General features: G+C 45.0%; 1 protein-coding gene across 1 annotated transcript in view; it reads right to left on the reverse strand.

The window, feature by feature from the left end:
• TRPC4 (transient receptor potential cation channel subfamily C member 4) overlaps window positions 1-14,118 on the reverse strand; it is a 210,054-nt gene that overhangs the window by 131,154 nt on the left and 64,782 nt on the right. Inside the window, exon 2 of the mRNA XM_073342454.1 lies at window positions 8,782-9,186. Coding sequence (XP_073198555.1) covers window positions 8,782-9,159 — 378 coding nt within the window. The 5' untranslated portion in view covers window positions 9,160-9,186. The remainder of the gene's footprint in view (window positions 1-8,781; window positions 9,187-14,118) is intronic.

Here is a 14,118-nt window from a genome sequence, read left to right on the forward strand (position 1 = left end):
GACTAAGTTATAGGTAAAGCTATGTTTTAGTCATGGGTATTTTTAGTAAAAGTCATGGACAGGTCATGGGCAGTACACAAAAATTCACAGCCCGTGACCTGTCTATGACTTTTACTATATACCCCTAACTAAAACTTGGGCGAGGGACCATGGGTGCTCTCGGGGGGGGACAGTCCAGGGGCACTGGGGGTGCTGAGGGAGGTGACCCGGAACCGCCCCCTGATGCTGGGGGTGGGCTGGGTTGCAGCACGTGGCCCAGGACCCCCGCTGGTGCTGGGCGGGGTGGGGCTGGCACGGACCCCCTACCTGGCACCATGTGTTCCAAAAGCTCCTAGGCAGCAGAGCGGCCTGGGGGCTCCATGAGCTGCTCAGCTGTGCAGTTCCCATTGGCCAGGAACCACAGCCAATGGTAGCTGCAGGGGTGGAGCCTGCAGGCACAGGCAGTGCGCAGCATCCCCTGGCCCCTCCGCCTAGGAGCTGCAGGGCCATGCTAGTGGGACCCAGGGAGCGCCTCACACCAAGGTAAGCGCCCCCCCACACCCTCCAATCCCCTCCCCCGAACCCCCTCCCACACACCCAAACTGCTGCTGCTGCTGGCCCAGAGACTGCCCTGAGCCAGCACTGGCCACTGCAGAAGTCATGAAGGTCATGGAATTTGTGATTTCCGAGACCTCCGTGACAGACTCGCAGCCTTAGTTATAGGCCTTTGAATGAAGTGAGCTGTAGCTCAGGAAAGCTCATGCTCAAATAAATTGGTTAGTCTCTAAGGTGCCACAAGTCCTCCTTTTCTTTTTGCGAATACAGACTAACACGGCTGCTCCTCTGAAACCTGAAATATTGTAGTTGCACATGCTCAGTAGAGACTTGCTACATTCCTCAAAGATCCCATCCACACTAAGCATGCTCCAGCCAAGGGCTGCGCAGGATTTTTCCTGCAATTGCAGCTCTGGCTTCTGTGAGCCATATCATGGCTAGGCACCAGAACTGAAAGCAGGGAGCCTGTCTGCTGGTGCCCAGGTGACAATGTAATTCTACACTCCAGGTCAGAGAAACATTTAAATACACTCTTCATATTATGCATATCCACTTGATACATATTTTTATGATATACCCTCTGGAATTCCGATAGAACAACTTAGCAAATTAATTCCCCTGCGGTACCAGTGGAAGAGTTACAACACTGATTTGTCACTCCACTAATTAGCTATTTCAAAGACTCTCTAACTGTCTAACTTTCTCAAATATTTGGTTCCAAAAATACCCATGCACACAATTTTAATGAAATACAGTACATACCGTATATGATGCTAGCTGCACACATCTTTAACATTAAGTTAAAGCTACGGCATTCCATTCTATTTAATTATCTGTTTAAAGCAGGGGTCAGCAACCTACGGCATGCATGCCAAAGACAGCACGAGAGCTGATTTTTAATGGCACTCTGTAGCTTGCCGGGTCCCAGCTGCCGGCCCCGCTCAGCCCGCTGCCGAACCCAGGCTGGCAGTGGGCTGAGTGGGCACGGCAGCCGGGACCACGGCAGGCAGCAGCATGCTGTTAAAAATCCTGCCTGCCTCGGCCTGCTCTTCTCCACCCCCCGCGGGGGCAGGGTAAAGAAGCTTGGTTCTGCCCACTGCTGGTGCAGGGCAGGCAAGGTCCCTCCTCCCCCGCCTCTTCCCCCAGCCTGCTGGGTTCCTGCCCCTCCTCCTCTCCCTCCCTCCCTGATGCCCATCAGCTGATGGCCCTTGCGAGGGTGGGGGAGAAGCGCCCGCTCTCTCCTCCAGGGAGGAGGCGGAGAAGAGGTGGGGACGGGGCCTTGGGGAAGGAGGTGGAATCAGGGCATATTCCCTCCAGCCCCCTGCCATGAACCGCTCTGGGCAGGGGGCTGGGAGCATCCCCACGACCCTGGTCCACACTCCCCCAGCCCTCTGCCCTGACCCCAGCACCCCCCACACATACCTAGCCCCCCCATACCCTATGTCCTGACTCTTGCACCCCACACATTCCCACCCCCACCCTGAGCACCAAACGGGAGCCCCTGCACAAACACACATACCCCACATTCCCTCCTGCACCCCTCGCACCAAATGGGAGCTGCCCAGGTAAGCACTCCACACCCAAACCTCCTACCCAAACCCTGAGCCCCTACTCCCTCATTCTAGCTCCTGGCCAGACCCTACACCCCAATCCCCAACCTGCTCCTTCAGGCAACCCTGTGCTCAGTGCACTTCCAGCCTCTGCACAGTGCAGAGAGAGAGAGGAAGAGAATGGGCTAGAACCAGGGAGACGGTAGATACCCACTCTATGTGGGCAGGGCCGGGATCCCAGACCAGCAGCGGGCTGAACGGGGCCGGCAGCCGGGACCCTGGCTGGCAGGAGCCAGTGGACAGAACCCCAGACCGGCAGTGGGCTGAGTGGCAGCAGGCTGAGCCGCTCAGCCCAATGCCGGTCTGGGGTCCTGGCCGCCGGCCCCGCTCAGTCCATTGCCAGTCTGGGGTTCTGGCTGCTGGCCCCTTGCCAGCCAGGGTCCCGGCCGCGGGCCCCGCTCAGCCTGCTGCCGGCCTAGGTGAACGGAACCCCAGGCTGGCAGCGGGCTGAGTGGTCTGGCGGCGTAAGATCAGCATTTTAATTTAATTGTAAATGAAGCTTCTTAAACATTTTGAAAACTTTGTTTACTTCACAGCAATAGTTTAGTTTTATAATATATAGACTTATAGAGAGAGACCTTCTAAAAAACATTAAAATGTATTACTGGCATGCATTAAATTAAATTAAAGTGAATAAATTAAATTCACATTAAATAAACACATTAAATTAAAGTGAATAAATGAAGACTTGGCACTCCACTTCCACTTGAAAGGTTCCACACCACTTGAAAGGTTGTCGACCGCTGGTTTAAAGTCTCCTCCATTCTATTACATAGGTGTGTATGCACGGTGCAAAATAGCATGATATAACAACCAGTTATTCATCCTAAAGTTGAAAGGAAAACAGCTTTTTTCAAAAAGATATTCCACTATCGGTCAGGATAATGGGCAATAAGATCTTGGCAGATAGTTTTTGAGACATCTGGTTATGAAAAATTAATAATTTGGAAGAACATGGATAAGTTTAGTCAGCTCAGCTACCTTAAATCCTGTTATTCACTTTTACATGTGATCCAGCAGCTGGGGAATCTAACAAAGTTTAGAAAACATAATGCAAGTGACAAAAATGACCTTTTCCTGAATTGATATAATGGATGCCACAAAAGCCTCTCTCACTAACTGAATGACAGAAGGAGTCAAGTGGAATCCAAATCGATTAAATATATATACCTCATTAGTAGGCACCAGATGGCACCAAATAGATACATATAATGATAATAAATTCAAAATCACCATAATACACATGCTATGGAGTCTGGAATGCAGAGTATACTGAATGTGGAAAGTAGGTACAGTCTGGGGACATAGTGGATGGCTGGTGATAGACCCTTATCTAGGAATTTCTAAACTCTAAAAATATTTAAGAATTAGTTTTAGTTTAATGAAATGATCTTATGTTGCTTTTTGAGTATGACGCTGAAGTAAGTTTTAGATACAACCTTCCCACACAACATATTATCCCCTTATCGAACAGTAAAAAGATATTGATACATGAATACGTCTGTAAATAACAGCTGCAAGTTTTTTTAACTATCATTCTCAAGCCATGCTCATTGTTATTTGCAAGTATTCAGACAACTTCCATGTGTTAATGAAAATCCTGAACGTTCCATGAGCTTTAGCAATATAGCGGAAATGGATAAATCGTTGTGCACTGTTTATTTTTCTCCTTTTTAAACGGTTTCAGTCAGTCAGGCAAGGAGAGGAAACAGTGCTAGGGCTGAAATCCTGGCCCCACTGACCTCCGTGAAGCCAAGGCTACTGTAGGGTTTACGGCCGCGTGTAAAACTACAGACACTGCAGGCACAGCTAGCGTGAGTATAAACAGCAGTGTAGACGGAGAGACACAGCTCAGGTGAGGAAACTGAGGTGCCCATTATGCCTGAACCCTAGGATATGTATCCTACATGACTGTCTGTAGGCCCAAGCAGTGCCAACGTCTACACTGATATTTTTTCGGTAGTGTAGTGTTCTGCTGCTTACCTGCCGCCACAGCATTTTCCCCCCCGCAGAAAAAGGCTTCGGCAGTGGGGAAAGGCTCTGGCGGTGGGAGGCAGCAGGGAGGCTCTGGCAGCAGGGAAAGGCTCCTACAGGTTACTGAGCCTTTCACTGCAGCATGAAGCTACGCACTGCAAGGAAAAGCATGGGTGCAGCCTGACTTTCACTGTAGCATGTAACTAACGTATAGTGCCTGTACTCTAGACCAGGGGCGCTCCCAGAGTGGCTCATGACAGGGGGCTGGAGGGGATATGCCCTGATTACACCCCCCTTCCCCAAGGCCCCGTCCCCACCTCTTCTCCGCCTCCTCCCCGGAGCAGCGATCAGGCGCTTGTCCCCCTCCCTCGCAAGGGCCATCAGCTGATAGGCGGCAGGGAGGGAGGGAGAGGAGATGGGGCAGGAACCTAGCAGGCTGGGAGAAGAGGCGGGGGCATTAGGGACCTTGCCTGCCCTGCACCAGCAGTGGGCAGGACCAAGCTTCTTCACCCTGCCCCCGGGAGGGGAGGGCGGGGGGTGGAGAAGAGCGGGCCAGGGCAGGCAGGATTTTTAATGGCACGCTGCTGCCTGCCAGGGTCCCGGCCACCAGCCCCGCTCAGCCCGCTGCCGGCCTGGGTTTGGCAAAAGAACAAAAGAACAGCCATACTGGGTCAGACCAATGGTCCATCTAGCCAAGTATCCTGTCTTCCCACAGTGGCCAATACCAGGTGCTTCAGAGGGAATGAACAGAACCGGTAATCATCAAGTGATCCATCCCCTGTCATCCACTAATAGCTACTGATGGACATATACTCCATGAACTTATTAGTTCTTTTTTGAACCCTGTTCTAGTTTTGGCCTTCACAACATCTGCAGGCAATGAGTTCCACAGGTTGACCCTGCATTGTGTGAAGAAATACTTCCTTTTGTTTGTTTTAAACCTCCTGCCTATTAATTTCATTCGGTAAGCCCTGGTTTTTGTATTATTCACTTTCTCCACACCATTCACAATTTTATAGCCCTCTATTGTATCCCCTCTTAGTTGTCTCTTTTCCAAGCTGAAAAGTCCCTGTCTTTTAATCTCTCTTCCTACAGAAGAGATTCTACATCCTTAAATAATTTTTGTTGCTCTTCGCTGTACCCTTTCCAATTCTAATATATCTTTTTTGAGATGGGATGACCAGAACTGCAGGCAGAGTTCAAGGTGCGGTTATACCATGAATTGGTATAGTAGCATAATGATATTTTCTGTCTTATTATCTATCTATCCCTTTCCTAATGATTCCTAACATTCCATTAGATTTTTGTTTGTTTGTTTGTTTTTTGACTGTCCCTGCGTATTGAGTGGATGTTTTCAGAGAACTATGCACAATGAGCCCAAGATTTCTTTCTTGAGTGATAACAGCTGATTTAGATTTCACCATTTTGTATGTATAGGTGGGACTATGTTTTCCAGTGTGCATTACTTTTCATTTATCAACATTGAATTTCATCTACCATTCTGTTGCCCAGTCCTCCAGTTTTGTGAGATCCCTTTGTAACTCTTCGCAGTCTGCTTTTGACTTAATTATCTTGAGTAATTTTGTATCATCTCCACATTTTGCCATATCACTGTTTACCCCTTTTTCTGGATCATTTATGAATATGTTGAACAGCACTTGTCCCAGTACAGATCCCTGCAGGACCCCGCTATTTACATCTCTCCATTCTGAAAACTGACCATTTATTCCTACCTTTTGTTTTCTGTCTTTTAACCAGTTACTGATCCACGAGAGGACTTTCCCTCTTATCCTATGACAGCCTACTTTGCTTAAGAGCCTTTGGTGAGGGATCTTGTAGGAGGTTTTCTGAAAGTCCATATTCACATGCCAATGTTTGCATTTGCAATGTGGAGGCTCATGTTTGTTCAGGAGGAATCTTGCATGCCCACAATGGAGGCACATGGCTAGAAATCCAGGCCACAAACTCTGCTAAAATGCCTTGCAATGTTTATAAATACCTCATATTTTGGGGCAGATCGGCACCTTTTGTGTCTGTAAAACATTTCATAACTATTTCAAAGTATGCAAACTGATTCATAGATTTTGCAGTGTTTGCATAGCCCACCCACAGAGTTTCTATCGTGTATGCTGGGGTGTGCTGTTTGCCTGAGTGAATGTGGCGTTGTGGGTTGTGGAATACAAGTCTGAGTTCTCCTCTAAGATGAGGTACAAAAAGTTTCAAACTGACAGGAGGATTGTTTTGCCAAAGGCAGTGGAAGTTCAAAAACTCTCTCAGGATAGATTATGAACTTACAACCTTATCTATGGCTTCCCATCCACATGTTACTGTGCACAGACCACTACCTATCATGCAGACCAACTATGTCTCATTGTACTCCCCCACCTGTCTGTATCCATTTGTTGTTTCTTGTCTTATTGCTAAACTGTAAACCTTCTGGGGCGGGAACCATCTTTTAAGTTCTGTGTTTTTATAGCACCTAACACAGTGTGGTCCTGGCCCAGGGCTGGGGCTCCTATGCACTGTCGTAATACAAATAATGCATGAGAATAGAAAACATAACACATGCATAAAGGGAAATCCTAACTTCATCCTGCTATATCGTGAATTCTTGGCATCAGGCCACATGATTACCAACCTATAGCATCTATCATTATTAAAAGGCGATACTGGGCCTAGCTAACCCCACCCCTCTGGGCCTGGCAAGCCCGTTCCAATTGGAAGAGAAGGTTAAAAGAAACTCAGAACCCCAGGCAAAGGGTAGTGGACAGGCTGTAAGAGAGATGAATCCTTCTCTGGGAAGTCAGCCTGAAGGCGTAGCCTGCGAGGGGACCAAAAAGCAGGTAAAGTCCCAGGCCATGCCTTCTCCAACCACCCTGCCCCCTTTGAAACCTGCAAGGCCCTGCTCATTTAGACTTTCTGTTAGCTGATTGACTGGACTTTAGGGGCCATACCCCAGGAGCACATAGGTAGGCAGTAGCCCAGGCTGGCAGGCTTTGACTCCCCGCAGGGATGACCCTCCCAGTGTTACTTCCCAGAGGGAACTATCCTGGATCGGACATGATGGAAAGGAAAAGCCAGGGTCCCCCATCCCATGCCCCACTTAAGAGAAAAAGCCCAGATGTAGGTAGAGGCTCCAAACATTTGTGACTTAGGATCAGGCATCTCTATCACCTCTGACAGGAGCACAAGAGTCTGGTATGCTAACTGTTAGGCAACCTGGCCCTCTGACAGTCTATAACATGCTCCTATTTCACAGATGAGGAATTAAGGCCTTCAAAGTTTATGTGAGTTCATGGAGAGTTGAACCCAAACCTGCTGAGTCCTAGTCCAGTACCTTAACAACAAGACCATTCTTCTCCTTTGAATTGTCTTCTCATACCCTGTGAGCTATGCAATCAGGTGAGAAATAATGGAAATGAGGCAAGCATAAAATGAATCTAATTTCCATTCATTTATGCTGAGATAAAGCCATTTAAAGAAAGATATTATGCTTTCACTAGGGAGCAAAGAAAGCAGACATACACAGTTGGGTAAGGACCTAACATATTGTATTCTTTCACCAAAAATAACATTGAATTCCTATTATTTTATTGACAAAAAAATTATACTTTTTACTTATCATCTGCAATTATAACCATAGCAAGTACCAGATACTGTAATTACATGATATTGTATGCATTGCCTATGAAAGGGCTCCAATCATTTCAATTCACTATGCACTAATATAGCACCTAGAATATATGGAAATAGAAATAGATAAGAATAGAATAGAATCTTACATCTATTTATAGAGTGGTTTTCATCCCAGAGGATCCCTAAGAATCTGACAAATTACAATTTACATCCTACCCTGCCTCAATAGGGCCTTACAGTGGGTCTGGCATGGAGGATGTTGGCCACCTAAAGGAGGATGACTTAGTGCAGTCAGGGGGAGGTATAGAGGGACACACCTTAAAGCCTTTTTCAATTTATTCTAAAAAAGATTTTCTATATAATGATGCATCCTTTGAGGGATGATAGGAAGAAAGAACAGGTTTGCCTTCACTCCTATGAGAGCAGGTTGAGGGCCCATCGCTATGCGCGCAGACAAGGCTGAGGTTCTGACCATGAAGACCAGGGGTCACACTGACCATGCCTCACAGTCACTGAAGTGGTTGATGGTCTCCACATCAAGGGTGAAATCCTGACTCCATTAAAGTCAATGAGAGTGTTGCCATTGACTTCAGTGGGACCAGGATTTCACCCCTAGTGTTCTCTTCCTATTAGGTTGCAATTCTGCATGAAGCAGGATTTTGCCCTAATACGTCCAGGAATCATTTCACCAATGAAATGGCAGAATTATCTGAAATAGAATTAACGTTGAAAGGAAACACCCGGTTCAACTGAATATTTTCTCCAAAGCCGTTCACCTATCCCAGAAAAGCACTTATTTTTATCCCCCATGTATTAGCATGAATTATATTATCTTATTGAACAGAATACCCAATGCTAAGAACAGAGACACTCAAACCAAAATGAAAATGATACAGATCATACTGAAAACACTACACGTTGAATTTGAAATAGTCATTTTTTTTTAAACTCTTGGCTCCCTTTTGACAATTCCTGGCATATTCCTACTGGCTTGCAAACAAAGAGCAAGAGTGAATTTTGCACATACCTGTTTCTCCCCACTTGGCTTTTTGTGATTTAATAGAAGTTCCACAGCTCCAACTACCTCCTTTCGTATGGCATGCAGCAGAGCATCTCCGAGATACACATTAAAGCTTAAAAGCAGCTCAATGAGCTCCAGGTTCTCATTTTCAATTGCAATAAGGAGAGCTGTTCTTCCAAGAGGGTCGATGCAATTAATATTGATCTTGAAATAAATTTCGGCTTCCTCCAGAGCTTTCTTCACACTGGCATAATCTCCCTTCTCCACAGCATTCAAGTAGGCTTTCTCGGCGGGGGAGAGTTCGGACTCTGCTCGCACTATACGAAGAGGGATGCGGTCTCTGTACGGGGCATTGATGCTTCTTTTGTAATAGAACTGGGCCATATTTTATGCCATACTAATACTTTGTCTCTGCAATTTAAAAAGAAAGTGTGCTTCAGTTATGCATTCCTGGAATACAGTTCAGCTTATGATTACTATTACTATATATGAATTATAGTAGCATTTAGAGGTGCTGTACAAACACATAATAAGAGATGGGCTCTGCCCAGAAAAACCTGTGGTATAAATAGACAACACAGACAAAGGCCAAAAGAGGAAACAGAGAATAAAAGAGATGAAGTGCCTTGGCCAAGGTCACAGTGATCAAGCCAAGCACTCAGGTCTCCCCTCGTTGAGTCTGGTGCCATATCAACTAGATTTTGCTTCTTCCTGGCACATTCTATCAAGCCTAAGATGGACCTAATTTGCACAGTTCAAATCCAGATGTGAACCTTCTAAAGTCTGGAGTATTTGTATCTGATTCAGCCTTTTTACTATTAAACTAATATATTCTAGCAAGTATCCTGAATCTGATTTGTAAGCTAGAGTTAGAAATTAAAAAGGTAAAATAACATTTATACATTGCCCATGATACGCTTAATATGTAAAAATCCCCAGAATTAATAGATAATGGCCAAGAGTTTGGTTTAATCCTTAGCACGTTCTAAACTAAAACAAATATCCAATCGCAATTCTAATATCTTAAACATCACCAAGCATGTATTGCCTCTGTTATTGTATTCTTTGCCCATGGGAGACAATGGCAATATCTGTTCCTTCTGTCAGGGCAACAATTAGCTGGTTACCTCTGTGGTCTAAAAGAAAGTAGTAACATGATGGGATCTAAACTGTTAGGTTACATGATCAATAAAATACCCCCTTGCAGTTCAAGTAGAGAGGCAGCATTGCCCAGTGGTTAGAGAGACTGGGTGTCAGGTGATCTAAGTTCTTTCTCTCTCTGTCTCTCTCTGTGAGAATTTGTGTAGCTCACATAACACTTAGCCTCTGAGCGGTAGTGAGCCCCTTATTTTACAACCCCTCCATCCAATTTAGGAGTGGCATTGTTGGCCCTAGTCTTGCTCAGGAAGAAGGAGGAATTATTTCTAAGGGCCTTGAGAATGGTGAGTCATACAAAACAAGAGGATAATGTGGGGAATCTTGGGTATTTGACAGAGACATGGAGAAAATCCTCTGAAGGAGGGGGAAAACCCAGTAAAACACGTGTGTATCAAAAGGGTTGCTAACCCTCCAGGATTGTCCTGGAGTCTCCAGGAATTAAAGATTAATCTTTAATTAAAGAGTATGTTATGTGATGAAACCTCCAGGAATATGCCCAACCAAAATCGGCAACCCTAGTATCAAACCCTAGTTAACAAACTACAACTAATTTTACGTAATCCTATGTAAGTGGTATTAGGAAAGTCAGTAACCAAGCTGCATATGTCCTTGTTCTGTGTACCTTCTTTTCAATTGCAATAAGGAATTGCTCTGTGTACCTTGTTCTGTGTACCTTCTTTTCTAAATGTTTCCCTTTAAGTGACTCATCAACTTGCTCACCATCCCCTTACCACCTGAGTTCCATGCCCCTCCGGCACCAGAACCCTCCTTTACCACCACCGTCCAACCCCCAAGCTGAAATTTATTCCTCCCTCCCCCCACATGGCTCTTCTCCTTCCAGAGTCAATACTTGGGGCAGTTGAGCTGATAAACCTAGGCTTTGTTATGTCCCTGCTCCCCTCCACCTTCCATTTCTCACGCTGTCCCCCTCCCCATCTACACTCCTCCCAGGTCCCTGCTTTCAACCCCCACCCACCCTCCTCCCCACTTCCCCCCTCTACCTCCGCACTGCTCTCCCACCTCCACACTTCCCCCTGCGAAGGTCTCTGCTTCCTCACCCCAGATCCAGCTTCTTGCACCTTCCACCACTCCCCCACTCCAGGACCCTGCTTTCCCTCCCATCCCCAACTCCAGTTTGCCCCACCAGGTCCCTGCTTCCCCCATCACTACCATTTCCCCCACTCCCCTCTGGTTCCCTGCTTCCTTACCCTGCTCCATTGCCTCTGTCCCCCTTCCCCCATGGATCCCTGCTTCCCCTACCACCACTGCCCCATTCTTCTGGTACCTGCTGCCTTCCCCTCCCCCACATAGCCACACACTCTCTTGCCTCCCCAAGTCCTCACTTTTTCTCTTGCCATTCTGCTCCCCCCCCACTAGGTGCTTGCATCTCCCCCTAAAAACCCTCCCTCTAAGGCTCCCTTACTTCTCTTAGACTGCAGCCCACAGACTACCTCCCCACATAGTAGATCACCTGCTGCATCTAATATGTGTAGGCAGCTATGCGGGGAGGAAGGGGGGGAGAGATTCCTCCCCCTGCAGCATCAAGCAATCTGTGTCCTGACTTCCTCAGAATCAGGCTTTTCTGGTGCTCTGATTTTCACTGAAACCAGTGGGGTTCTGCACACAGATGACGAAAATATTCCTGGAAATTCTGGGATTGACTGGGTTTAGTATTCAAAAATTATTGTGCTACATACAAACAGACAGAGAAATGCCCTGAAGTTGAGTGCCAAGAACTCTGGATGTTCCTGATATCCTTATAAATCTCCAGTCCTTTGTGAATCTTAAGTTATTGGCTTCAAAGATTTCCTTGGGCACTGAGTTCCACAGTTTAATTACTAGCTGTGTGAAAAAGAATTTTCTTTTATCAGGGTTGAGTTGCCCACCTGTTAATTTGAATTATTTGTGTTTGATTTAAAAGAAACTGTTATTTCTCTCCCTTTCTCTCCTGGGCATGGTACAAAATAAATGGGGTATATTCATCTCTATTGCAACTCCATTTATTTGAAAGAAAGTCAGAGATTAATTTGACCCCATGAGATAAGAGAAGATGGAGATGCTTATGGCATAATATGATCAGAGTGGTTTATAGGAAGAAAAGTTCAGACAACATTATGATGAACTTTTAATTTTTTTATGGTATTAGTCTTTCTTAACTCTTAGATAGGCATTAAGGTGGCCTCAGGCTTTCAGAAATCTCTGGAGAATATGTGTTACTAACATCTTCATTCTTGGACCAGGAAATAACAAGGAAGAACAAAAACAAATTGTAACCTTTCCCTCTCTTGCTGCTGACATGCGTTTAACAAACACATTTTCCTAAATAACACTTTTCCTTCTTTTGGTAATTGTTGATTGTTTTTGTTGTTTTTCTCTTTCTATTTTCAGCAAATAAAGAGATCAGCCTCATGATATGAGGAGCTCATCTGAACTAAAATGTTTAAAAAACATAATTAATTCATAGAGCTTGATTACTGGTGTAATGCCCCCCTGAATGATTTACAATATATTCATGAGTCATAATAATGCACAAGGTGTTTACAGATGTATCAAACTACCAGTTTCGTGCTTGGCCCTCTCTACAGATAAGTGGAAGTGCATCGTCAAGTATCTTGAAATATAGATTGACAGTGGCACATGTTGGTATCTTTACTCAGAGCTAGATGTGCCCTCATGCAGAAATAGCAAACGAGGACAGGAACTCCAGAGGTTTTCCTCTGAATTCTTCTGCTGTGGGCTGGATTTGTTCCCATCATGAAAGAAACCAGAGATCCAGTCCACCAATCCACTGGGATGGGGACTGAGAGGAAACGAGAACACTGATTTGTAAAGTGATGGTTCTTGAAGATCTGTGTGCTAGTCATAAGGACTGTGCAACCTTTGCAGAATCATTGCAACAGAGAAGAAACACCATCCCTTAATTTAAAAATCAAGAGACAAGTCAAAAACCCACTGCTGAAAGTACAGAGAAGGCAGAGCTAAGCAAATGTGAATTTACAACTGATTTAATCTGCCACAGACTCTACAGATCTGCTACAGAACCACAGAGTGTTTCAGAGGAAGGATACTGAAGAGACAAATTAGGTGCTCTAAAAATTGGAACCTTAGGAACCATAAGATGCTCATCAGACCCAGAAGGTAATATGCATCTTTTGTGACAAATTTCTGTCCTGAGTTGCACACAAGCATTAAAGTCCATGGGATTGCACCTGGTGTAATAGAGGGCAGCATTTGGCCCTATGAATCTAAGATATAACTTGATGAAGCAAACCAGAGACTGAGAAAGGAGATCTTGCAAATAAAGGGCCTGATCCCAGCAGGTGCTCTGCTTTTTGGACAAAATGGTCAGTACCCACTGCTCCCTATGAAGTGAGTGAGATGAGCAGAGGGCACCTTGCACCTTCCAGAAAATGCTTATTACCTGGCAGGATCAAACCTAAATGAGCAAGATCATCGACTGGAGCTATAAATGAGCAAAAGAGTCTTAACGTTGAACTGGCTCACTGGATGTCAGTGCCGCCTACCCCTCTGTTGTACTGAGGAAAATCAATGAGCTAGAATTCAACATGCAATGAGTTCAGGACTCCTGCTAACCTACCAACAATGAGATAAACAGTGAAAAATAATGTTACTTTAAAAATTAATAGAACAACATTGATCAGCTCTGACTTTCAATCTGTAGGCTCAAATTTACATGATCTCCTTCAGTTTATTGTATCTTTCACAAATGACTCCTCCAAACGTACCTACATTTATTTTGCAAGACTGCACAAAGCAATCTTTGTTTTAATATAAAACAAAAGACTTAACTGAAATATTCAGAAACACAAGCCTCACTCAGTAATGGAGACTTTACACATTTCAGAATTATCTAGGGATGATTACTTTTAGATCACTGGGAATATTATGTTTTGAAAAATCTGCATTTTGCACACATCTTCAAATACAGAATTACTTGCAAAACGCATTTAGCCCTGGTTTCCATATCCAGAAAAATGATCATGAGCACAGCTGGTCAAGTGATTCAGTCCAAATCACTTAGCTTACAAATGTTTCTATCTTTCTACAAATATTTGCAAATAGTGATTTTTATGACTGAAATAGCACTAGAGATGGTTGAACAAACAGTTTGTAAATAGTTTCATTTTATATATATAAATCATGTACAATTATGTGATTAAATTT

The sequence above is a fragment of the Lepidochelys kempii genome, chromosome 1, assembly GCF_965140265.1.
Source record: "Lepidochelys kempii isolate rLepKem1 chromosome 1, rLepKem1.hap2, whole genome shotgun sequence".
Lineage (NCBI taxonomy): Eukaryota > Metazoa > Chordata > Testudines > Cheloniidae > Lepidochelys > Lepidochelys kempii.